At 49.1% G+C, this 25291-nt stretch overlaps 3 protein-coding genes across 8 annotated transcripts in view; 1 reads left to right on the forward strand and 2 right to left on the reverse strand.

The window, feature by feature from the left end:
* Nucleotides 1-2281: 2281 nt before the first annotated feature.
* UBL7 (ubiquitin like 7) lies at nt 2282-8540 on the reverse strand. 2 transcript variants are annotated; one of them, XM_040601027.1, is made up of 11 exons: nt 8276-8540; nt 7891-8147; nt 7263-7382; nt 6538-6620; nt 6332-6416; nt 5628-5685; nt 4954-5087; nt 4469-4518; nt 3596-3763; nt 3243-3365; nt 2282-2869 (listed from the first exon to the last, which is right to left on the reverse strand). In XM_040601027.1, exons 2-11 carry the CDS (start codon nt 8072-8074, stop codon nt 2732-2734), a joined length of 1143 nt encoding a protein of 380 aa, XP_040456961.1. In that variant the 5' UTR covers nt 8075-8147; nt 8276-8540; the 3' UTR covers nt 2282-2731. The 2 variants fall into 2 exon arrangements, with proteins under 2 accessions (XP_040456961.1, XP_040456960.1); XM_040601026.1 differs by having other exon boundaries at nt 7891-8150.
* Nucleotides 8541-9448: 908 nt separating this feature from the next.
* On the reverse strand, nt 9449-11561 carry LOC121091023 (actin, cytoplasmic type 5). 3 transcript variants are annotated; one of them, XM_040600155.1, is made up of 2 exons: nt 11463-11561; nt 9449-10946 (listed from the first exon to the last, which is right to left on the reverse strand). In XM_040600155.1, exon 2 carries the CDS (start codon nt 10933-10935, stop codon nt 9805-9807), a length of 1131 nt encoding a protein of 376 aa, XP_040456089.1. In that variant the 5' UTR covers nt 10936-10946; nt 11463-11561; the 3' UTR covers nt 9449-9804. The 3 variants fall into 3 exon arrangements, with proteins under 3 accessions (XP_040456089.1, XP_040456088.1, XP_040456090.1); XM_040600154.1 differs by having other exon boundaries at nt 11446-11528; XM_040600156.1 differs by having other exon boundaries at nt 11450-11514.
* A 41-nt stretch (nt 11562-11602) lies between these two features.
* Nucleotides 11603-25291, forward strand: part of ARID3B (AT-rich interaction domain 3B) — a 36796-nt gene continuing 23107 nt past the window's right edge. The window contains exons 1-3 of one of the 3 annotated variants that reach the window (XM_040600152.1): nt 11603-11662; nt 14574-15244; nt 24518-24589. In XM_040600152.1, the coding sequence (XP_040456086.1) occupies nt 14663-15244; nt 24518-24589 (654 nt within the window). In that variant the 5' untranslated portion in view covers nt 11603-11662; nt 14574-14662. Of the gene's footprint in view, nt 11663-11727; nt 11876-14573; nt 15245-24517; nt 24590-25291 lie in introns of those variants that run through there. The other 2 variants (XM_040600151.1, XM_040600150.1) reach the window with 2 other exon arrangements.

Here is a 25291-nt window from a genome sequence, read left to right on the forward strand (position 1 = left end):
GCATCACAGTTTGCTCCCAAAAGAGCAGAATCTGTTGTGTTCAGCCACTGATAAATTAGTGCCTGCACTTAGCTGCTCTCTCAGCAAGCAACGGATACCAGCATCTCCCAGAGTCATTCCACGTTTGCTCAATATCCCTCTTTGGATATAGGCTCCCCCAGTGACTGTAGGAGTAAGGACAACTGGCTCAGACAAGAGACCTCACATTACATCCCCATAAGCCACATTTTGGCTGCTAAGCCCAGGAAAAGGGCCTCTCCAAACGAGCGTGTGCCTCCTGCAGCCTTCACCCGGCCAGTTTCTCCCCTTACCAGAGGCTGTGCTGGCTGAGAGTTTTCTCTGCACACAGAGGTGCCTGCCAACACTGCTTTCATCTCAAAGCTGGGAAGCAGGAGGCACTTGGACACTAGAGCAGGTGGGAAGGCAGCGCTCATGTGGCTGCTGCACAGCCAGTTCTGAGGATCTCTGAGCTTCTACTTTCCTACCAGAGCTCCTGCATCAAAGTTTCCATTTCTCCTCCTCCTCCATCACCAGCCCTGCAGGTGCCAGGCAGAGCATCTCTTCCCATCCCTGCATCTCTAAATTTGCCTGGTTGCTGAGCACGTCTATTCTAGGCAGCCAAAGGCAGGCGAGATGAGGGAAGCGAAGCGCACGCATCAGCCGCATCGTGAACAGTATCTGCCAAGTTCTTCTCTGCTATAGCCAGTTCAGACAGAGAATGTGTCTGATGCAGTAATCCAAGCCAAGTAACAGTTTGTGAAAGAAATCAGGAAAAAGTTATTTCCATGCAAAACGTCCAAGCAATTTTCAATTATCTGGGGACACAGGGAGAAGCAGAAATAGCCATTAAAACAAGAAACTATTTAATACACAACATGGGTCAACAAAGTGATCAAATCATAAGAGCAAGGTCATCACAGGAAAGAAATACCATCTGGGACACCAAGCTGGCCTAAGCTGAGAATTGACGTGGTACAGCATAGCAAACTAGTCACCCTGGTCCCAAAGCCAGTCCTGCTAGCCCTGAGCCTACAAATGCTTTTCAGCTTTGGGCAGCAGCATCTGCGATACAGCTAATCCTCGGTTAGCCCGGGAGGATTGAGGGCTGACAGCAGGGCTTGTCTCCGCAGTGGGGAAGGGAAGGAGGATGCTGTGCATATGCTGTTCACTCCTCGAGCAAAGCAAGGGGTGAAAGCACCAGGAATGGGAACAAATTAATCAGTTTTCATACACGTAAAATCATCGCCATCATCTGGACCAGGTTTCCAAAGCGGGCAGTAACCCGGAAGGGGTGTAAAGCCAGTTATGTCCATCACATCTTATATTCTACATACTGAAAAATAAAAACAGTCCCTCCTCCCTCCTGAGAGACTTAATCCTCTAGACAGGATTAAAGTCTATCAGTCAACAGACTACCCTGGAGAGAACAATCCAGCATTTGCTGGGTGATAGCTGAGATCGTATCAGCAAGCGATCATAGCACTTGGAGAGGATTTAGATGGGAACACAGGCAGCCTGAAGGTAGGAGAGCATTTTCTGCTTTTAGCTTCCCTAGTAACGCATGGTGGCATTTCAGGCAAACCAGCTCCCATTTTCATGCCTTGTTAATCTCAATGGTACAATCAGAGCGAAGTTAGGCCCAGCTCTGGTTCTGGCTTCTCTCAGTTCCCATTGACTGTAATTACAAGCAAATGCCTTTGATGTCTTTGCAGCTCAGGTCTTAACTGCCTCAAATGTGGCACCCAGGATTAAAGACCCTTTGGAAAACACTGGCTGCGGCCAGACTAACCCGTGTCAGAGACAAGGCATTTCTCCCAAGTCATTCTGCAGCATCTCACTCTCTCTGGCCACTGCCTCAACACTTACGCTTGTAGTCCTTTTACTGTCACCTTGTGGTGGCCATGAACTCCTGTGCCTGTACCCTTGCTCTTGTCAGCTTGCAGGACTCTACCAGCCTCACCCAACAACTGAGAAAAAACAGGTTTCTGCTGAGAAGGAGACATGATGCTTCTCTGCGGCACCTTCTTGGAGATATCTGCAGCACAAATAGTTCTTTTGTAATGGACTAACTCATGGCTGGATGGCTGTGCAGGTCAGCTACACCCCAAACACCGCTCTCCTAAGAGATAAAGCTTTGCTCTCCGAGAGGAGTGCCCTCTGCTGAAATAACAGTCCTACAACAGGCAAAGCATTTTCTCCAGCCTCCTTCAGGCGATGAGCACGCTGCCTCGCAGATCTGGAACACAATCCGGGACAGACCACAACCCAAACAACAGGCAAGTGAATACAGTCCATTTAATACAGTTAAACACAGAGGGACCTCAACAGCAAACCAAGATAGACAGAGGCACATCAGGTGGGCAGGAACGAAACAGGCAGGAGAATGTGTTGACATATCTAAGACCACAGAACCATAGGTGCCACATCTCTCCAACACACAGAGCCACATGCTGCTCTGTGCTGGACAAATTCTGAGGTCCTGTCTCTGGTGGCCAGGAGGAGGAGGCTGGAGAGAGGTATCTGGAGCTGGAGGAGCTGCCCTCAGCATGGTCAGTGCTCTCAAACAGAAGTGCACTGCCCACTTGCAAGGAAAGGAGCAGGCATCCCAACTCCTCCATGCTGGAGAAAGGAACCCCACTGCAGAGAGGAGTTACAGGTCCAAGTCCCAGACCAAGGAATGTCACAGCTGCCGCAGTGCAACTCACCAGTCCAGCCTCTCCGGCCCAAAAAGCTAGGGAGCTCCACCAGCAAAGATGAGCTCCAGGGCAGCCTGAATGTCCCCTCCAGTGGCCTGCAGGGCTCGGAGACTTAGCTCATCATCATGTATGCCCATGTCTCGCAGCTGCTGAAGCTGTGGTTGCCACTGGCTCTACAGACAGGAGACAAAAGAAGCTAAGGGTAGGTGCAAGAGTCCAAGCAGAAACAAACCAGCTTTCTCCACAGCCCGCTCTTACACACTGCATTCTCCCACCTCTCTCTAGCTCACGACTGCAATGCTAAGTGTGCAAGCAGATCTCGAAAGCTCAAAGTCTTGCTGCAAACTCCCCAAATCCACCAGCCCACCGTCCCACTTTCACTTGGTACTTTTGCACCAGTCTATCACACCTCCTGCAAGAAGCACTTCTCCGGCAATGTCCCTTTCAGCTCAGTGTCCTGTCCCAAGGGGCAGCTGGAAGAACCACCTCCACCCTGCAACGCTCAGTGAAATACGGGCTCCCGAAAGAAAAGGCTGTGACACTGACCTGCAGGCTGGGCTGCCCCGAGGCCTGAAGGGCATGCTGTAAGGCCTGGCTGAAGAGGTCGTTGGTGATGGGTGTTCCTGACTGGACACTGGATGACATTGGGGAGGTTCCAGAGGAGTGACCCTAGGAGAAAGTAAGTTGTACACGGATCAGAGGAACACTTGTCACAGAAACCAGAGCCAGCACAAAGCAATGCCTGCTGCATCATGCCTCCTTGAGCCCATACGAAAGAGAACTCAGCCATAAGAAAATAAAGCAGCGAGGGGTCCCAGACCCAAGCAGGGCTTGTGCTCAGTCAGGCGCTGGTTTTATGGCCCAGGAAGAACTCCCTAGCTGCTGTGCTGCCACTGTACCTGGGTGCCAGGGGTGGGTGTGTGGGAGCTGCTCTCTGGGGTGCTCGCCAGTGCCAGTGCAGTCGCCAGCTCGCTCTGGGTGATCGGCCGGGGCCCAGCAGCCCCAGCATAGCCAAGGGAAGCTGGGCGGGAGCCAGAAGTGCTGCTGGATGGCGTAGACCTTGTGCTCTGCATGGAGGAGGAAAAAAAAACCAAACAACCCACCTCTGACGTTGGTGTCCATGTCCCAGTAAAATCTGTCTCGTGCTCGTTCCGAGGGATCCCATTCCTACACTACTGGAAACTTACAAGTGCAGAACTTTTTTTAAAAAAAATATGACAATAGGATGTGCTTTTTGCACAAACTCAGCTATTACAAAGCTGCAGAATCTGGCAGTAAACTTTTTAATGTATCATCCATCAGCTTAAAAACAAAGCATTATTAGCCCGTAACAAAACAACTAGCTGTTGACAGGCACTTTTCCTGTCTAAATATGCCATTTCTCTTACAAAATTCTTTGTCCTTTGGACAGGAAAACTTCCTATTGCAGAATAAGAGCAGAGACCAACACTCCCATGCTGCTCGGCCACGCTCATCTGTGCATAACTATTTCTGCATCAGTTTGGCTATGAAGGTATTTACTCTGAGGACAAGTGCTGCTTCAAGTTGGGCTTCTGCATTCTTCTGTTGTGACCCTACTTCAGCACTGAAGAAAATCTGAACATCTGAGCACACCACAATCAACATCTGTCTCCACAATACCCCTGGAAGCCAGAGCAGCTCATGGTGTTCACGAGACAGGAAAAGAGAAAACCTGTGGAGTCTTTAAGGGCTACGAGTTAAACCCATTTTGCAAGTCCAAAACAGCTGTTCCACCCAACATGGCCACTTACCTGGTGAAAGTCATCTTCATCATCAGAGAGACCCTCAAACAGAAAGCCACCTGCAACAGAGAGGAGAACCAACAGATGGAGAAAACTGGGTGCTGGCAGGAATGATGCACCAGAGAAGAATCCTGGGGAGCCCTTGGCCATGCCGCCAGGCTCAGCCCCAGCTAACGCACTGGTTAGGACAGAAGCCTCAGCACCAACCAGTTCACGTGCAGCAGGTCAGGCCCACCATTTGCACAAAGCAGAGGCCACAGCACAGCTACCAACACACCTGGATGGGAGGCCCTGAGGCCAAAGTGCCTCAGATGAGCCTCACACAGTGCAAAACTTATCAAGCCACAGTGCATGTTTCTAGCTCAGGAACCCAAACCTCTTTTACTCTCAGCCTGGGGATAGGATGACTGTGTCAGTACTGCACACATTTATCTGCAAATCCCGCAGAACATCGTTTCTGCAGGTTCCTCACTCAACTGTGTGGCTGAACGTACCTGGCATGTCCCGGTAGGAGCCAGAGGACATGCCTCGGGAAGATGTCTCTGGAGCTGGGAGGGGGGTGCTGCCAGCCACCGAGTGCAGAACAAGGACAATGGCATTCACAAGTGCAGGGTGAGCTGGGATTAGCCTGGAGAGAAAGCATGGAAGAACAAATCATGCACACATGGAACCCAAGAAATCAGCAGCTCAATACTGGCAAAGAACTTAATGGCACAGCCATTCACCACTGGCTGCATCAACACCACTGCCTTTTGCTGTCCAGCAACAAACACCTCCCCACATCGTTCCATGCAGCTGAAGAAGCTGGGGCTCCTTCTTGACCCCACGTTGACCCTCCCATGATACAGATTTCCCACATGCCCTCATGGGAGCAACTCTCTGCTGTGAGCAACCAGATCCAGATTTGAATCCATGATCTGGAGACGATGATGGCCCTGCCTCCCACTAAATATCCTTCAGTTTAATCCAACAGTGGAGGCAGATGTGTATCAAAGTATCAGCTCCCTCCTTCCTGCTGCTGAGGAAGACATGTCCTAACCTGGATCTCTGGCCTGGTGTATCTGTACTGGCAGGCAGGAGCAGAATTCTCCCACCCAGAGGGAAGCAGTCTATACAACAGTGCAACAAAAGCATTGCTTAGTCACTCCACCAGCTCATGTGAACTTACGTGTCCAGCATGTTGGGGTCTGCAAAAACTGAAAAGAGATCCTTGTCCTGTAGGACTCCTGAGAGGGACCAGGAAACATGACAAGACAGGATACAAGAAACAGGAGCCATTCAAACAAGAGTCATGGGAAAAACCAAAATAATTAATTGTTTTTCAGGAACTGAGTCACTAGCAAATACAATAAATGCTCATTATTGTTCTCTCTGAAGCCTTTTACGTCTTCCTGGAGAGACTCTCCATCACAGCCACCCACCCAGGGGATGGGGCTTTCCCAGCAGATCCCATAGGCTGGGCACCAGTACAGACAGCTCCACCTTAAGGGCAGGATCAAATCAAGCCAGGTTGTGACCGCATCTTGTATTCCACCTGTCTCAGAGCAACGTGCCAACAAGCCTAGGAACCATGTCAGAACAAGTGAGATGTAATGAACATTTTTGTAACACTTTGCAGCTGGGAGAAAGCACCCATCCCCACTGCTCTCCTTTGGGCTCCATGTTCCCTAATCCTTTTGAAGCCAGCACCCATCCCCAGACATCACCAATGGAGCACAACACTGACACCTGAGCAGGCACTGACACTCATGCTCCACAAAGCAACCCACTTTCTCCAGAGAAGGGGAACTCTCCCTTCCCCATGTCAGGAGTTAAACACAGACTATCTTTATTTGGCTTTCCTCAGATACTCTGGATCACATCTGGACTCACCTAAAGCAACAGGGTCGCTGCTCAGGCCAGGAGTGGCTACAATGATCTGATCCAGCGACTCCTTGTTCCCCAGCATTTTAAAGACCTGCCAGAGAAATCAGAGCAGATCAGTAATGTTGCACAACCAGGCTCCGCCACGGGACTCTCTTCACAGAGAGGGGACAGACAAAAGACACCCAGACAGCACAGTATGAAGCCCCACTCACTGCATCTCTGTAGGCAGGACTGCTGTGCAGGGCAGTGTGAAGGACCCGGAATTCCCGTACTGCTGCCACCTTATCCACAGGCTCTGAGGGAGAAAAAACAACAGAACAAAACACAGTTCTCTCTGTCAGCTTTACTAGCCATTTTACATGCCACTGGGGCTTCCACACTGCAATCGCAGTGGTGATTCTTTAATGCCCCTGGAGTCAGCTAGCCCAAAGAGGAAGGGCACAGACTAACGATTGCAAATGTCTCAGTACAGTTACCGCAGCATAACAAAGAACAGAACTTTCGGTTTCCAGATACACGAAAAAATATATTCTCCTACACGTAAAAAGGAGCTGTACTGAAGTAAATAACTCTAACAGGCAGACTAGGAACACACGCAAGCCTGCTCATCCCTCAAGCTGAGTAACCAGTCACTTTGTTGTTGTCTATTCTCTGGCAACACCCTAAAATCGATTACAGTCAATTAAGGAAAGGATATTCACTCTCTGTATTAAATAGTTCATTCCTTAATGCTCTCATCAGCAAGAAAACATAACACCCATTTGCTCCTCTTAGAGGTGGAGGGTTCCTCCACAAACATATCGATCAATTCCTCCTGAAAAACCCATGTCAGCCTCCCAGAAACAAATCACAAGAGAAGCTATTCCTCAGTCGCAAGGAACCTACACCAAACACATCCCAAGGCAATCTAAGCAGGAACCCACAGTCCTCTCCTCACCTGGTTTCTGATCAGGCTCAGGCCAGGATTTGCGCAGGACATGAACAGTGGAGCCAGGCTGAATGCCATAAAAATCCAGTGTCTGGTCATCCCTCAGCTTACGGCCACAATAGATGAGATCTAGGAGAGAGAATCATCTAAAGATAAACACCTCTGGCACACTCAGAAAGGGCCTTGGGTCTTTAAGTGAGGACTGCCTGGGGGTGATTGCTCCACATGTGTAGCTACTTCATCTGCCAGCCACACAGGGACTCCATAACACAGGGGAGTTATGGAGCTGAGATTCACAGAAAATGACTTTGCCACCTCCTTTAGAAGAGCTGACCTCTCTGACAGCTCTCATTAGAGTTCTCACAAGGATACACTGGTGGTAGCAAGTCAAAAGATTTCTTAGCAAGGGCACCAACACCACAGAAGCACTGTGATCTCAAGCACACACAGAACAAACTATGCAAATCACAAGGTACTACGACCACACTTTGAGCCCCTGGCCATGCTCCCCGGTTGCACCAAGTCTTCCCACCAGCCCAACACCAGTAACAGGGCATTCGTGTCGCGGCCGCAGAAAAGAGAAGAAGAGGGTGGCCCCAGGTGGGAGGACTCTGACATGACACACACAAGCACCTACCGATGAGCTCAGGGTCTGGGACCGATTCCTGCAGCTTGCCGGTGATGAGCTGCTTGAGGTACGAGATGCTGCACCCACCGAGCGGGCATTCTCCCAGCTCTGTCTCCGGCAAATGTAAGATGGATTTGGGAGCCAGCGGCTGATCTGCCAGCTTCACCGCGATGTGCCACTCCGGCAGGGACATTCCAGCTTCTCGCTGGCTGAGTCACAGGCCAAACTAAGCCCCACAAAGCTCTGTCGGGAAGATCCACGAAGGCCTCCTCGGGGAAGGGAGGAAAACAAACCAAAGTGAGACCCTCCATTAACCAGACAAAGACATTATAAATTCACAGGCCAGCACGCAGGAGGCCTGACCAACACACAGCCACGCTTTTTAGGTTCCTACCTCTGTCTTAAGCCATATCTGAAGCTGCAGGGATGGCGGAAAGGCCTCTGCTACCCTCAACACCCAGCCGAGAAAGAGAAGCTAAGGGCAAGACCCGGCCTGCCTAGCAGGCGCACCCCAGGCCCCTCTCCAACCCCGGAAGGCCCCGTTTCCCGGCACGGAGACGGCGGAGCAGAGAAAAAATGCGGGGTAAGGCGCCCACGGCCGCTTAGCGACGCACCCCAGCAGTGCCAGGCCCCCCTCCCGTCGCACAGCCCCCCACCAGCCCTTCCTCCCCTCGACCGCGTCCCCAGGGCGCACCGGAAGCGGAAGTTTTCTTCGTCTGCGCGGTGCACCCTGGGAAACGGAGTCCGCCAGAGAAGGCGGTATGTAACGCCAGGCCGTTCCGAGGTGGGGATGGTGCCGATTGGCTGGGCTTACTACGACGACCGGGAACGAGCCAATAGGCGGCCAGCTGGGGGGTTACAAGCCGGAGCGCGCCCGGAGGGCAGCAGTGGCGGCGGGGCCGGCGCCGGGAGCAGGGCTCGGTGCTGGGCCCTCGGGCAGGGAAGCGGGCTGTGGCACAGCTACGGCAGACGTGGGGGACGGAAGGACAAGCCTCAGCAGTAGGAGCTGAGGGGTCAGAAGCCCATGGAGACATAGCCAAATGCTTCCCTCGAGAGCCCCTGCTACTTCTCAATTAACAATACTTAAGGAGTGGCCACCCTTCCCCACAGAAGGGGGACAGCCTGCAGACAGCCCCTGAAGTAAGGGCTTCCCCAGCTGAGCAAGTTCATCACCATCTGCTGCTTCATCTTATCACTCTCTCCCAAAAAAGGAGAAGCCACTACTCCTCCAGTCACCAATCTTTGTGCCAAGGCACCAAGTTTTTCTGACAAGAGCTGCTTGTGTTCTAAAAAAAGCCAAGTTACCATTAAAGTACAGAAAGGCTGCAAGAGTCACATACCAGTCAAGCTTTCCTTCCTAACAGTTCTTAACATGGTCTGCACTGCACAGGGCAGCTTTAAAAGGTGCCATTACATGATTTGTATAGCATTTTCCCCCAGTTTTGTTTTCCAAGTATTAAGCAGCAGGCAGCTACAAGCTATGTTTGCACCAAAATCATGTACTGCACAATAATTCCTTGTAGCAAGAAGACAGCGAGCCCATGCTGAAAGAAAGCAAGATAACCTCTTACAGTTTTTTAAGCTTAAGAAGTTTATTTGTTTTCCTACAAAGGAGTCAGTTGTGACAAATCTAAAGGTGACAAGTCTAACTTTAGTGTCATCCTACCAGTGTTACATCAGAGAAGTGAACAACCCTCCATCTATTTTCAAGCCCCAGAGCGCCATGAGGAGCAGCTAGCCAGCCAAAGAACTACAGCCTAACAGGCCATTAAAATGCACATGTCACTACTCAGTACCTCAACATATTAGTTAAAACATGAAATAAGTAACAGTCGAACAATCCTGGTCCAACGTGGAAGGAGGAGGGTGCCCCAGCATGCATCCTGGCAAGGACAGCCCTCAGGTGACTGCCAGCAGTCCCTCTTAGAAGCACTTGCGATGGACAATGGAAGGGCCAGACTCATCATACTCCTGCTTGCTGATCCACATCTGCTGGAAGGTGGAGAGAGATGCCAGGATGGAGCCACCAATCCAGACAGAGTATTTACGCTCCGGTGGGGCGATAATCTTGATCTTCATGGTGCTGGGTGCCAGGGCCGTGATTTCCTTCTGCATTCTGTCAGCAATACCAGGGTACATGGTGGTACCCCCAGACAGCACGGTGTTGGCATACAGGTCCTTCCTGATGTCCACATCACACTTCATGATTGAATTGAAAGTGGTCTCGTGGATGCCGCAGGACTCCATGCCCAGGAAAGAGGGCTGGAATATGGCCTCAGGGCATCGGAAACGCTCATTCCCAATAGTGATCACCTGCCCATCAGGCAGCTCATAGCTTTTCTCCAGGGAGGAGGAAGAGGCAGCTGTGGCCATCTCCTGCTCAAAGTCCAGAGCAACATAGCAGAGCTTCTCCTTGATGTCCCGCACAATCTCTCTCTCAGCTGTGGTGGTGAAGCTGTAGCCCCGCTCCGTGAGGATCTTCATGAGGTAGTCTGTCAGGTCACGGCCAGCCAAGTCTAGACGCAGGATAGCATGGGGCAGCGCATAGCCTTCATAGATGGGCACAGTGTGGGTGACACCATCCCCAGAGTCCATGACTATACCGGTGGTGCGGCCAGAGGCATAGAGGGACAGCACAGCCTGGATGGCTACATACATAGCTGGGGTGTTGAAGGTCTCAAACATGATCTGGGTCATCTTCTCCCGGTTGGCCTTAGGGTTCAGGGGGGCCTCAGTGAGCAGGACAGGGTGCTCCTCTGGGGCAACACGCAGCTCATTGTAGAAGGTATGGTGCCATATCTTCTCCATGTCATCCCAGTTGGTGACGATGCCATGCTCAATGGGATACTTCAGAGTGAGGATGCCCCTCTTGCTCTGGGCTTCATCCCCCACATAGCTGTCCTTCTGCCCCATGCCCACCATGACACCCTGATGCCGGGGACGCCCCACAATGGAGGGAAAGACTGCACGGGGGGCATCATCCCCTGCAAAACCTGCCTTGCACATGCCAGAGCCATTGTCCACAACAAGGGCAGCAATCTCTTCATCCGCCATGCTGACCAGGCCTGAAGCAAGTATGGACACAGAGATATCACAGAGTGCCAGAACAGAGCAAGAACATCACAGAGCCCTGAAACCTGCCCCTACACACTATACACCTGAAATGATTTAATAGGCTAGGGAGTTCCAGCAGCAACATAAGGGATTTAAGGGGAGAAAGGATATTGAGGCATCTTGAAAGGTTGCCTCACAGAGCCCTCTGGGGCTGAGTGGGGAAGACACCAGTGAGACATAATACCTATTTATTTCCCGAAAGCATACAGATATATACACACACAGCCCCAGAAAAAATAAGCACTAACCGCTCCCACTCCCTCCCCAGGGACCAGCAGGTACCGCCCAATACGGATCCCCCCCCACAGACCTCCATACATTTTCACCACAAACCTGAAAGGAACAAAGAAAAGCCCCGACACAGGGCAGCCCCTCGCCACCACTGAAGCCCAAGCGGGCAGCGGAGCCCCCCGAGCCCGCCCCCAGGGGAAAGGCCGCCTCAGCCCTCACCTACGCGCGCTCCCTACCCCGCGGCGGCTCCTCCTCAGCGACTGCCAGCCCAGCCCCGCGCGCGCCCTTTTATCCCCCCGGAACCGGAAGCCGCCTCTTGCTTCGGTTTTTAATTGGCTCTCGGCCTCTACGTAATCCCGCCCTTTCCCCCTCTGAAGCCGCTTCCGGGCGCGGGGCGGTGGCGGTTCGTCTTCCGTCACCGGGGCCGTATCCGGAAGTAAGGCGGGCGCTTCCGTTACTGGGCACCGCCTCCGCCGCCCCGTTTCCGGCTGGGCCGAGGAGGGGCGGCGCGGGGTAGGGAGGGGGGGCGGAAAGAGGCAGTGCCGCGGGCGGAGCTGAGGCGGCCGCGCACGGGCCGGCAGCGACCCGCTCCCGGGGCCCGCGGGAGGTAACGGCCCCGTTTGCCCCGGGGGGGGGGGGGGAGTTTGCGGTGGGTACGGTTGGAGGGGGGGTACCGCTCTGGGGGCCAGGCCTGCAGCGGGGGCCGCTATGGGAGGGGGGCTGGCTGAAGCTCACCGGCAAGCAGGGCCGGTTTGGGGCCGGGGGGCAGCCGCCCTTCTTCGGGGACTCCCCTCTTGGGGGGGGGGGGGGGGCGGGGGGAGGTGCGGGGGTTATGGGGCGGGGAGGCCTCCGGTGAAACCGGGAGGGGTGGGGGGGGTGGTTGTGGAGTTGTTTACCGCCGCTGCAGAGCTCAGCCCCCCGGGCTGGGGGCAGGCTGGCCTCGGCTCCTCACCTCACGCGTTAACTCTTTCAGGTGGTTTCCCCTTGGCAAACCTCTCCCCGGCGCGGACGGCGTTTGCCCGTTACGCTGCCAACGGGGCTAGTTACAAACGGTGATCCGGGGGCTTTTTGATTTAAGGGGTTCTCCCAGGGACTCGGCCATACAAAGGCCGGTGCTGAGGGTCTGAAGGTTAAACCGAATCCCTTTGCTGCCTTGGCTGGGAGAGGCACAAGAAGTAAGCAAATACCCATGCTGAGGGGTAAAATGAATGTGGAACCCTGGAGTGGTTTAATGTTATTAGTCTAGTTGTGATTGTTATCTTTAACTTTATCCTGATACTGTAGCTTAATTGTTTTCTGTGAGCAATGCATCTCCTTGTTGACTTAAAACTCCCTGCAAAGTTGGCTCTCTCTGCAGTAACACCGATACTTGATGTGGGCATCTTTCCTGTATCCAGAAATCATCTTTTTTAGAGGCTTGTGAGGTTTGTGCTGAGCTCTGGTGAAAACCCTCAGCAGTCGCACATAGATCCTGCCGTAACCTGTCACATGCTATTGTACCTGAACTCCAGGAAATACGCGGGCGCCGCATACCAGGGTGTTGCTGCACCTGAGGTGTGTTTGCACAGCACGTTATCCCAGTATCAGGTCATTTATTATTGTTAGTGTACCCGAGGCAGTTAATACACTCGGGTGTATTAACTGCACACCTCCTCCCAGGCAGGAGAGGTGACACCTCACCGCGCCTCAGGTGCAACAATATCCAGCAAGGTGTGGGCTGGAGGCTCTCTAGCCTGGTTTATGGTTGCTGTTGCAACACCCGCACCAGTTCATTGTTGTTTTACTGGAGGAGTATGTGTGGAGCTAGGCCAGATGGTGTATTGTGCCTTCCCAGCGAGTCTAAGACTCTTTTCAGCTGCCAGGTAATGCGTTATTGCTCCTGACATTCAAACCACTAATCCACTTTATATTGTTTCATTTGCAAGCTAAAGCTATGCTGCTGCCTGCTTGATAAAAATGCAAATGCACCAGCCAGGCTTTTCATTTTGGTGATGGGCTGTTACTTAGCGCAGGGAAGAGTTTGTGAGTGGAAATGAGTTGGGCATTGTAGCTGGTGGGCACTGTACAAGAGACGTAGCTGGTGGGCACTGTACAAGAGGTGTGGTCTGACCACCTTACGAGAAGACTTGGAGTTGTGGTAGGGATGCTGTAAGTCGTATTTCACTTTTAAAACTGGTATCTGGTAGGTTATTTCTTGTTTTAGAAGGGAACTGTGTCTTGAGAATGTCTATTAGCAAAATAGTCTTTTTTTCAAGTGTGTGGCTTGAATAGCACAGTGCTGGTTGTAAACAGGGTGATGGGAGGTGGCCAGGAGACTGTAGCTTGTTTGTAGTTGGCCTTTCCTTTGTTTCTCCAAGCTGACTGTATTTTGTTATCAATGAACCTTGAAGAGCAGCAAGTGGGATCTGTTTAAGCATCTTTTTACATCAAAAAAAACACCTGAGAAGGGCAGTCTTTGTCAGCAGGTCCAGTTGGTGACACAAAGTCCAAAATACACATGTTGATTTTAATGGTTGGGGATTAAAGGTGTAGTCGTCTTTCTAGGATTTACTCTAGATCAGAGCTGTGGTCTGTTCTGTTGGTCTTTGCTCAAGAGGAGGCTAGTGCTGGCTCAGCATGGGCTTGCTGCAGGTCAAAATGGAGAGCTAGGGAAGCTCTCGGGTCCTTCGGCTGGGAAAATCGAAGGGGGGCCGGGGCTTGAGATGGGCTGGCAACTCTGGGAACCAGAGGCAGGAATTGCTCGGTGCTCAGCAGTCCATTTCAGGCTACAGCGATCTCTGCTGATCTCTCATCTCAATCTCCTTGGGAAGAATAATGGCTAAATATAGTTGGGTTTTTTTAAGAAAGATATATAAAGTGCAAAGAATTAGTAACATAAATAAAGCATTAAAGAATTCATAACTAACTGGTGTGCGATAAATTCCTGCCTGTTTTTTAATAGAAATATGGTCAAGCTTATCATCCCAGCTATCTCCTTTTAAGGTAGTATTTTCAGAAGCACCAAACCCTGGATGTTAAACCTAACATTTCAAAAGTAATTATTTAGGAAGCGTGGAAGGCTTCTGACAAAAAATGAACTGCTGGGACTGTGGACAAAGGCATTTCAGATGCTGTATTTGGGGTATATGAAACTGAGGTTATAGCAAATGTGTTCAGCTTGAAAATACAATTAAACAGTCTGAAAATTGAATGCAAGTTTGAGCCTGAGGCTGTTAAACATGAAGCTGATTGTTTCACGGTCTCCTGCACAGGAAAGAGTATTGGCTTTGCACTCTATTTATCCTCTTCCTGGGGAAAAGATGAAAGCATTTTATATTCATACAGACAAATATTTGTCTATCTTTCAGATTCTGCCAATCTCCCAAGGTCGGGGCTTGAACCCTGCCAGATAAAGTCAAAAACGCCCCCCTCTTTTCCCAGCCATGCAAACTGCGGGATGAAGCTGGAAGCTGTGGTCGAGCAGCTGCAGAAGCAGCAGCAGAAGCAGCAAACGCCTCTGCAGATGGATTCCAGGGAGAGACAGCAGAGGCAGATGAGAGAAGCCCAGCTGCTCTACACTCAGCAGCTGGCTGTGCAGCAGGCTGTCCTAGCAGCCACATCTGGCAGGGCTTCAGGCGGCTCTGCTGTTGGTCCCTTGGCCAGAGGCCCACCTGCAGCTGGAGCTACGCGGGCATTTGATCAGAGCAGCATGAATTCAGAGCCAGAAGAGGAGGAGGAGGATGAAGAGGAGGAAGATGAAGAGGAGGAGGAGGAAGAAGGGGGTTTGGAGGGTGGCGATCTTGAGGATGGCGGTGATGTGACTGGAAAGGAAACCTGCTCTGCTCTGAAATACTTTCATGCTCCCAAAGTTGCCCATCACAACCAAAGAGTGGCCTCTACCTCTAATCCTCTTCCAGCTTCAGGGCACCAGCGGGGACAGCAGGGCAAAGAAGAACAGGGTAAAGACACTACTAAGCAACCGTATTCGGGTTCCCCGTCTGGACGCCAGAACTGGCGGTTGGATGAGCAGCTCAAACAGGTTAGTGTTAACATTACTTCTGAGTAAAAATGACCATATTCAGTCAGAGCGAGGGTTTCTTCAGCCCAGTGTCCTGTTACAAGCACTGGCTGTTTGCAAGTGCTTTGGAAAGAGTGTGAGAACTGGGCACGTGCAGAACAATGCTTCCCTGGTGTATTCTTCCAGGTTTATTCTTTTATAAAGAAATTTCATAGGAACTTGATTTGCTTTACGGATACAGATTTCCAGCTAAAGATATAGAAATGCCAGTCTGTCAGATCCTTTGTTGGGGAGGGAGTGATCTTTGGCTTGTTTATCTTCTATCTCACTGCTGCTGTGCCATTCAGAATGGAACATGCTGGTGTTATATTTATTTTTGGTGCAGACACTTGCCTGCTAATGTCTCACCCAAGTTATTTCACGTACGATATCTATAACCCCTTTGTGTAAGACCTCTGGGATGCTGTGACTTTGGCTGGATTTCTGGTTGGTGATGTGGGCAGGCAGGGAAGAGTGCGTGTCCTGTCACTGATCCTGTGAGTAAGCGGAGGCACTTTATATTTCATGTGTGGGAAGGAAGAAGCTAGCTTGGTACAGCTTGGTTTTGGTAGGAGGTTAATTCTGTGTTTGAATGAAGAATTATAACTCCTTGTACATAAATGCCAGAGGATCAAGAATTCTTTTTTGTTGTAAGTGGGTATTTCAGTTCATGTAGCACTTGTGCTGTTTTGTTTCAGAGCTAACTTGAGCAGACTTTGAGACATTTACAGAATTGATGTGTATCTAAGGCAAAGAACTATATGGTTTAAATAAAGAAAAAAAATTTTACTTAATTGTCCTTATCTACAAATGTTAGCCTGAGTGTCGTGAGGGTTAGGTTTTGCTTCAAATAGTTGTTTGAGCTAAGAAGCCTTGTATGGACAAAACAAGAGTGCTCTTCTTCCTTGCCTCCTGCAAACCCGATGAAGTAAAAAAGCTGGAGCTGCTTTGTGGTGGCTGGTGAGCCATTGGTGTTGGAAAGTTCGCTGTGGGTGCTCAGGGCAGGCTCTCCCTGTAGCTGTTGGTTGCATGCATGCAGCTATTTGTTTTATGCTGTTACAGGCAGCCGTTTGAGGAGGAACTGCTAAAGCTCAGCAAGCTTTGTTTCTTCCATTCCTTTCAGCATGCCTGTAGGCTCCTACCCAGCTGTTTGGTGCCAGTTTGCTGTTTCTACACTGATGCATGTGGCAAGAACTCCTGTAAGTTGGCAGGTGAATGGCAGTTGTACTCTTGGTGCTATAAAGCATGCTGGCAAAGCAGCCCTGGCACATGGGATGCGGCAGGCAACTAACTGGTTGCTGCTGTTTCCTCTGTGCTTTTCAGTTAGGTTGAAAAAAGTGTTACTCAAGCTGCTATAGGGAATTTAGGTGGTTATGTTGGTCAGGGGACAGTCACTAGAGAAATTGCTTCAGAATTTACTGGAGTGGCAAAACCTTCCTCTTTCAGGTCTCTGGGTGGAGAATAGTAGGCAGGTCTCTGGTGTCAGGGGGATCACTTTCTTAAAAAACCCAATAAACTTAGTCCTTGGCTGTTTTCATTTCTAGCTCAACCAGTGTGAACAAGGATGTTGTTGTGCTTCTTCCCAACACTTGCTGGTCTTGTGAGAGTCTTGTGAATCTTCCTGAATTAATAGGCTTGATTCCTAGGTCATTTGCCCTGTTCTGGGAAGACAGATGAGCGTAAGTGTGCCAGATCTGTTTGTAGCAGATGTGGAATAGCAAATAAAAAATTAAAAATACTGGTTTACAATTGGCATACTGTGCCCTAATACTGATCCAGTTACTTTGGCCCATTTTGGTAGTAATCAAGTATTTTGGTACTAGGTTGCAGCTTAGCCTCATTTCAGGCCAACTTACTCTGGCAACCAAAGTGCACAAAGCTTCACCAGGAAGTAAAACTAAAAGAACAACTCTCTTGCTGCTGTGTTAATCTGTTTTGCTGCTGGGGAGGCAAATAGTACAGCAGCAAAGAAAGGAATTAGAGAAATTCATGGACATGAAGTTCAGGATGGCTTGTAAGGGAATATCAAGGATGTGCTATGCTACAGCAGTCCTGGGTGGTGGGAACATGCCAGAAAGTGGGCAGGTTCACATGTCCTGAAATAGTGTCTCCTTGTGCTGTCATTAGAGGTGGAGTAGTGGGCTGGATGGTCTGCCCCAGCGAGGCACGGCATGGATTTGTAGTCTTGCTGGTGAGCAACGTTATTAGGGTGCTATGCTGTGCTCAAAAGGCCATATTGAAGTGCCTTATATTAGTGATGCTGGTGCAGTATATTCACCTTGAGTAGGGTAAATATTGCAGATCAACTTGTTTGCATTCACCAGTGGAGTCTGCATACCAGGGAGTAAAAATTTAACTGCGGTATAGCAGTTCAGAGCTGGTGAGCGGGGGAGCTGCACGGACATAGGAATAAACCGGGGCAGGCAGGCAAGAACTGTTAGCTGGCGTGACAGCAAAGGGGGAAGAAATGTGTGTGCAGCTGTGGACTGTTCACATAATTCTGTATGCTAAGTGGTAACGCTGCTCCAGTGTGAGCCTTGCTTGAATTTTTTCATTTGAAAGGCATACTTAAAAAAAGCCCACTATCTTTATCTTCTGTCTTTGTCTAAAATGGTTGTGTTAGGCAGAAGAACCAGGATCAAATGGAGAAGTGTCTGTGTTCTCCAGTTTGTTTTCGAAATGATTCCTGAACTTGTCTTTTTTTAGCTTCTGTTGAGATGGAGGCTAATAACCAGTCTGTGTACGCTGCTTCCAGCTCGCTCTGCTCTGGGAGTATTTCTGGTATGCGTAATGGCTGTTGCTTGGGGAAGAGGGGAGAAAAAGTCGCTTCTATTTCTTCTTTCAAGTGTGGATTTTTTTTCTGAAAGTGACACCCTTGGAGAAAAATGTATCTTGAAAGTGTAAGGCTAAGGTTGCCTGGAAGGTATGTGGTGTGAAGATGGCAGAAAGGTGGAAACTACCAGCAAGATGAAGCCCCATTCTGTTCAGTCCTGGACAGCCAAGTAAATAATTGTAGAACAAGCCGGCAGACAAAAGAGCTGGCTCAGCTTATGACACGGGGGCGGTGGGAATCCTGTCAGCACAAAACAACGAGGGAGTGGAGTTGCTTGTCCGGGAGTTGCAGTCTCGAAAGAAGAGCCGGGGAGGGGGGGTGGTGGTGCTCGGCTCGCTCGCTCCTCGGACTTGCTCGAATCCCCTGCAAATCCGTCACGGCTCCCGCAGCCGTCCCAGAGAAGGGCGTTGTGGGCTGCCTGTCTCTGAAGAAAAATGAGTTTTTAATTCCGCAAGTGAAAATGTTGCTTTTAGCAGATGGTTGGGTGTGGGTCCTTGTCCTGTGGGTTCTCGCATTGCTTGGCGCTGGCTCCGGTTACCGGGGAGAGCCGTGCAGGAGGCGCAGGACAGGACCGCAGCCCACGGGCTTGCTGGTGCTGCTTGCTCCTTTGCCACTCGAAGCTGGTTCTGCAGCAGTAGCGTGAGCAATTTTGTCAGTCTTTTCCTCCAGCATGCACGTTAGTATGTGTATTCCTTGGTGGAATGTAAAAATAAAGTTGAGGTTTTCAGGCATCAGCTGATACTTAATGCCTCCTTAAATGCAGCAAGGTAAGTGTCCATACAGCAGCTGTCTGACTTGCAGAGAGTGGGTTGTGGTCTGGGTTTTGGGGATGTCTCATGTTAGATTCTCAGAAATCACCAGTCACTCCTGAAAATCCTGACCTAAACTTTTACAAAGGTCATGGTGTTTATTAAGATAAGTCAGCTTAAAATAATTACTTTGCTTTTGCTCTAGGGTCTAGGAATGAGTGGCTGAGATTCCATAACCTTTAAGTATGTGCCTCAAGTGGTGTGTGTATTGAGGTATTGCTCAGGAGATACTCATTAATCCAGAGGGGGTGAAGGTCCCAGGAATACAAAAGTTGCATTTCACACGGTGCATTTTTTTACCTCCAAGTTATTTCAGATATCCAGGCCCCAATTCAAGGGTTGGAATTTTATTTCCTTATGTGGGTCACCAGATATTTTTCTTTTCATGATTTAGTGGGAAGGGAATTCTTTATTAATAGCTAACATTAAATACTTGATTTCTCTTTTCCTGAAAGCTGTTTTCTGTAAGAAGCTTTTAAGTCCTAAACTGCCCACTGCTGCTTCTCTTGAAATTCATGGTTTAGGTTTGTTTTGATGAAGTCTTCATCCCTGTGACAGTCTGCTTCTGTCATAGCACGCAGCTCGGTGTTCATAGTGATCTGCAGCGCAGCATTAGTGGCTGGAGCAACAAAGTCACCTTTTTGTTTAATATACCAAATAACGTATGGGGAGAAGAACCAAGAAACCTCTTGTGATAACGACCGTAGGCAGCAACCTACAAACATCTTGTATTAGACGTCAGAGAGTGCCCCCAGATCTGCATCTCGAGGCAGTTCCACAGGCTTTGTCAAGGCTGCGTTGCTCTGCGGTGCCTGTGCTGCATGTGGAGGCAGGGCCAAGGAGCAGAGCGAGGAGCTCATTTCTATCTTGGGGAAGATGTGGCTCTTTTTAGGATTTGTTCGGGTGCTAAATTTATCTGTAGGTAGAGTTGCAGCTTGTCTCCTTCGGTGCCAATTCAGAGACATTTTAGCTAACACTGGAGACAGGAGGTGGAAAGAGCTCGAATGTGTTGTATTCTTACACTTCTGTTTTTCTCACTTCAGGGTAAATCTGAGACTCTCATGTGGCAGTGAGAATTTCTCTTCCCACAGCCATATAGCACTGAACAAATCTTCTTGTCACTTACGTTTTAGTTAATTCCTCTGAGTATTTGTGAATAGGAGTCATTCACAAAGAGTCCAACTTTTCCTTAAGGATAAGGAAGCGTATTCCTGTTTTTGCAAAGAATTGTGTTAGTGCTGCAGTCACTAGGTCGTGGGAGCACATAAAAGCAACTTAATAAAAAAGGTAATTAATCTGTTAACTTCAGTCCATTCTTTTTCTTTCCTTCCCCATCCTCCCTGCCATTCCTGAAATCACTAAAATGTTTTCAAAACCTGTCTTTGAAGCTTGTAGATATTGAATTGAGCTCTGTTATTAGTAAGACTGGGAAGGGTTTATTCCAATTTCAGCAGAGCTTTACCAGGCAGCTTGTGCATGCAGTAATTATAACTTGGTTCTCCATGCTTGAGAACTTGCAGCTCAGGGCAGTAGTCCTGATCTTATCAGCATTTTGTAGTACAACAGTTTTCTTTATAATAGCATCTGTTTCACTTCCTAAGGCTTAACTCTACCCACAAAAGGAATTTCTGTGGATTCTCTGATAATCCTGAAATTGCTGCCCCTGTACCTTTTCATTGACTCGGTGCTTTCAGTTAACCCATGGGGTAGGGGAGGGGCTCGCTTTTTCACTGCAACATTTAGCCTTGTCCCTAAGTGGGTATTTCAGCAGATTTCTGGCCTGAACCCTCTGTCAAAACTGCAGGTCTGCAGTGCAGAGGTGCAGAATGATTGAGTTTCATGCCAGAAGGTTTTTTTCTTTCTTTTACATATTAAAGCTTTAGTGGCTTCTCTCCTGTTAGTTTGCCATCTTAATACAATTTTGTACTCTGGCAAAACCTCATCAGGCTTTAGCTGAGCCCCTCTCAAACAGCTGTATGGAACTGGGTGGGGGAGAAGGGAATGGCCTGGAAAAGGAGCATTTCCAGTTTCTCATTACTGTCTCTGTTTGCACACTAACTGTAATTTGTGCAGGCAAAACTGGAGAAAGAGATGATTTACTGCTGTTCTGTTTGCCTTAATACTTCTTTTTTACTGAGCAGAGTTTTGATTTAGTTCTCTGATCTCTGGGACAGACATGTGAGATGGTAATATTTGAGAGGTAGGTGTCCTGCAGGGAGGGGTTGAGGCAGCTGGTAAGGTTTTTGTCCGCAAAAGAATGGGTTGGACGAAGCAGGAAAGTTTGTCATCTCCTTTTCTGGCCGCTTGGCAACTCAGGGTTAACTCTGGCTTTTGAATGTGGGATTGGAAACCAAAATTGCTCTGGACATCTGAGCTTCCCTCTAATAAGATATTCCAGGTGGTTAGGGAGTAATCCTAAAATAGGTCCAGATATAATTGCTTCTGAAGCCGGGCCCACAGCCTCTTGGGGAGGGGGCGGTCTGGGGGGGCTCTGATGGTGTCTGCAGTGCAGGGAAGGCTCCCTGGCTCTGCCAGCAGCTCGTGAAGGTGGCCAGCCCTTCCCAACACCCGCCTTCCCACTCAAGCCTTGCATCAGGGGCTCAGGCACAGCCAGTGCCACTTCTGCCACCTTTTTCTGCAAGAAACCAGGTAAATTCTTGCCCACGATAATGCAAGGGCCGTTTGTCAAACATCAGCAAATTCCCTTCATACAGGCGGGTAGAGGGAGAGGCAGGACTCTCCCCAGAGGATGACCTGCCTCTCTGAACAGTGTTTTTTCCTTCCTGCCACTATTGCCTGACTTATACAAAGGTCTTTTAATGACTTGTGAGGATATATTGATTTCTCAGGTTCCTGCTGTTCATATGGAGGAGGGCTTCTCAGCATAGGGTAACTTTGTTTTCCTAGGAGAAATGGAAAGGAAGCTTGATACCAAAGCTCCCGCTGAGCGCTCTCGCTGCGCAAAATGTAGTTTATTCTGCATTATGGAGCACCTCTTGCTTCAGTAGCTTCATGGGGCTCTTTACTAATTTACCTGTTCCAGTTGTGCTTGAGTCACTGTTATGACCACTGCCAATGTTTGGTATCTTTGGTCGTAGCCTTGGTGTGGACCCAAAGGTTTTGGTGAGCAGAATAGTCCCTCAAGATCAAAGCTGAGGCCTGGGAAAGTGCCTGTCGGTGCTCGTACTCTGCTCTCTGAATAAATAAGGCTTTATTCCCTGGCTGCTGAGCTGACATTTCATGCTAGCCTGAGATTTTGCTAACCCTGCTACCCAAAACAAACCTGTGCTCTGTCCTCATGTCTCCACAGCCCATGTGGTGTTTCAGTGCACCCTTGCTGATTTACGCCACTTGCAGCTGCTGCTTGCCCTGAGGTGGATGAGGAGCACTCCCCTTATCTCTTCTGATAGCTTAATGTACGAAGTGGTAACTGGCTTTAAACCTTTCCAGCTATTGCAGGAGGAAATGCTAATACTGTCCACTGCCTCTCACCTCGGATCACTCCGTGTCATGCCAGGTTATATCAATCTCTGCCAATTTTCTGGACATATGGCAAAACACTGATGGCATCGGCTAGCTTTAAGCTCCTTTTCACTAGTGAGGTGTGGAGGAGCATTACTTCTGTGCTCTTGAGCATCTCAGGATATAGGTATGGGAAGTGGCGTGCATATATTCTGCTTACTCTCTGTATCAATCCTTAATCTTGTCATTCTTTTCTAATTACCCTTGTTCTTCAAATAGAACAAGTAACTTGTCTTTAATCCCATGGAAAGTTTTGTTCCTGGAAATTTTACAAAGTTCAAACCCACTGGCAGTAGAGAATTGGCTCCTTTAAGCTCTCATCTCTTTCCTGTCCCTGTCCCCAAATGCAGCAGAATAAGCTCTCAGCCTGACCAAAGTTCCCTGTGAAAGCACGTTTGTAACACCACGAGCAGCTTTTCCCTCTGGATTTATAACCAAATACAAACCTGGGAAGAAAGTGGCTCAGCCCTCTACAAATCATTTTGCCTCTGAGTGTATAAAGTTGAGGATGGGAAATATCTGCCGTCTTCTGAGAAGACTGTCTCTTATTCTGACTGTTCACATAGGTTTGTTGATCTGAGTTAACAAAAGTGGGGTTTAGGAGCAGCTGGATGTTACCGTAATTAGCAAAAAAACTGTGGTTTTAATCTCTGCTAGCAAAGGACACCCAGTTGAATCCTCCTGTGAACAAAACTGGTCTTCAGATCTCTTCCTAGAGAGGGCTGGGAATTGATCTGCTGTAATAAACAGCTGACATAACAGAAGTGGCAATAATCCCCCATTAAATATCTTTCAGTTGATGGGACTCACTGGATAATTGACTTTCCAGCAGGAATTACTGGCTCAAACTAAATCAGCAGGCATTAGGGCAGCTCACCACAGTGTTTTTTAAAGGGGGAAATGTAGCTTTGCCCAGCCTTGACAAGAGCTATTCATCTGTCTAATTCAATGTATGTGTCACAACCAGATGACTCCAAGACTTCAGATATTGGACCACCTCTCTAATTTGCATGCTTTTTTTGATGTGTGCTGAAAACTCTTGCTATCTTCAGTGCTCTCGTATCTGTATTAGGATGCTGTGTGTTTATCAGAACAGGGTAGTCAAAGCTACCTTGCTGCATGGATTTGGCTGCTCTTTCCTCAAGTGGCTCTGGAGTACTTGCTGTGCTGGAGCTTTATGAACTTTATGGTTTAAAGATGCTTGAACATATTTCAGGATCATCCTTCTGGTCCTGCCATACAGCTGGAGGCTGTCCCTGCTGGTTTCCAGCCCTGGTGATCATTTCATGATGATGACTTACCAAGTAGAACAGGCCTAACTAGAGTAATCCTTTTAATGCCTAAGAAGAATGAACCTTAATCCAGCAAAGCTGAGCTTTCCATTTCTGTGGGGAAAATCCACATCCAGTAGCTTCCAGGAGTAAGGGTCCTGGGTGGGCAAGCAGCTTTCCAGTGGGATTATTTCCCTTTCTTTGGCATACTCTGGTGCTGGTTTTTAGGCAAGCCAGGGGAAGGACGGAAGGGTGTTTCCAAGTGTTTGGTGTCGCTGGTGAACAGAAAGGAAGGATGCCTGGGTAGCACCTGGACCTTTCACTGGGGTTCTAGGATGTGCACTTGGTAAAAAGATGGATGTGGAGAGCAAAAGCAGCACCTCTATGTAGCTGCTGGAGCTCGTCACAGGAAAGCACCCGCTACAGGGGAGTTAGCGTGCTTCAGTTTAGCAGATGTAGGAAGGTGGCTGTTGAAGATGTTGAGGTCTTTTCCCTAGAATGGTTTTCCCTGGTGTCAAGACAACTTTTTTGAGATACATTTCTGTGGGAGAAGTCTCAGAGCTGGAAACTTCCCCTATACCTGCAGTAGTTCCCAGGAAGGTGGAATGCCACTTCCCGTTTTGGGCTGAGCGTCAGAGTTTCCAGGAAAGCGTTCTGTGACGAACGCACAGATTCCCCCCATCCTTCTAGTCGTCTTGATCTGAGGCAGCAGCTGATGTTGCATGTGTTTGTGCCCAAAACTGTACACTTGCAGGCTTTCAGGAATTGTCCACAAAACCTTTCCCTGGCAGTCCTTTCACACTTTTATTTCTCTCCCCAGAATGGCAACGTGACCTGGAGCGATGAAGGCGATGGATGCAGAGGAAGAGAAATTTCACGAGACTTTGCCAAGGTCAGTCTGATCATTGGCATTTTGGGGAGGGGGTGACTTTGGGGAATTCTTCCCTGGATCTGTGTCAGAGGGTGACTACAGAGCCCTCACTATTCCTCTATAGTGAATTTGTAAGACAACTGCTTTGTCCTGCAACCCTGTGCCTAAAAACCTGCGACTTTGTTGGGCTGGTTTGGGCCTATTTTGTTGCCTTTGGTCACTGGAATATAGTTTGAACGAAGACTTAATAACCAGACTTTTGACATTTAAAATCTTAGTCATACTTTCTCCAGCTTGCAGAAGAGGATTTTGTTTCTTGAACCTGATTAGCACTGTGGTCATGGATTTGAATGTGGCAGCTGTGTGTCACATCAGCCAGAGGAATTCATTTTAAACGAAGCTGGCCCTTTCTGAAAGGGTGCAGCTAATTGCTCTGCAAATACACTGGGGTGTTTTCTTCCCAGAGCTCAGTGTGTGAGAAAGCACAGAGCTTCATAGGAAATGAGCCCCAAAAGCTCCTCTTCTTTTGGACTAGATGAATACCAGGTAGCTACCAGCACCTATGGGGAGGGCTGAAATACATATTTCCCAGTGAATCTTTGCTTTTCCATTGAGCTGCTCCACAACAGTAGCTACAACCAGCAAAAAATTCCCTGGAGCAATGCAGGATTCTTCCTCAATGCAAACAAGAGAAGGAATTGAATTCTTCGTGTATAGCATTGT

This window comes from Falco naumanni, chromosome 7 (assembly GCF_017639655.2).
Source record: "Falco naumanni isolate bFalNau1 chromosome 7, bFalNau1.pat, whole genome shotgun sequence".
In the NCBI taxonomy this organism is placed as follows: Eukaryota; Metazoa; Chordata; class Aves; order Falconiformes; family Falconidae; genus Falco; species Falco naumanni.

Coding starts and splice junctions, on each gene's coding strand:
- UBL7 (XM_040601027.1), bottom strand. CDS start 8,074: ATGTCCCTGCCGGAGTGGCACATCGCGGTGAAGCTGGCAGATCAGCCG. Junction 7,383..7,890: donor CCCAGACCCTGAGCTCATCG/GTAGGTGCTTGT, acceptor TCTCTCTCCTAG/ATCTCATCTATTGTGGCCGT. Junction 2,870..3,242: donor CGGGGCAGCCCAGCCTGCAG/GTCAGTGTCACA, acceptor TCCTGTCTGTAG/AGCCAGTGGCAACCACAGCT.
- LOC121091023 (XM_040600155.1), bottom strand. CDS start 10,935: ATGGCGGATGAAGAGATTGCTGCCCTTGTTGTGGACAATGGCTCTGGC.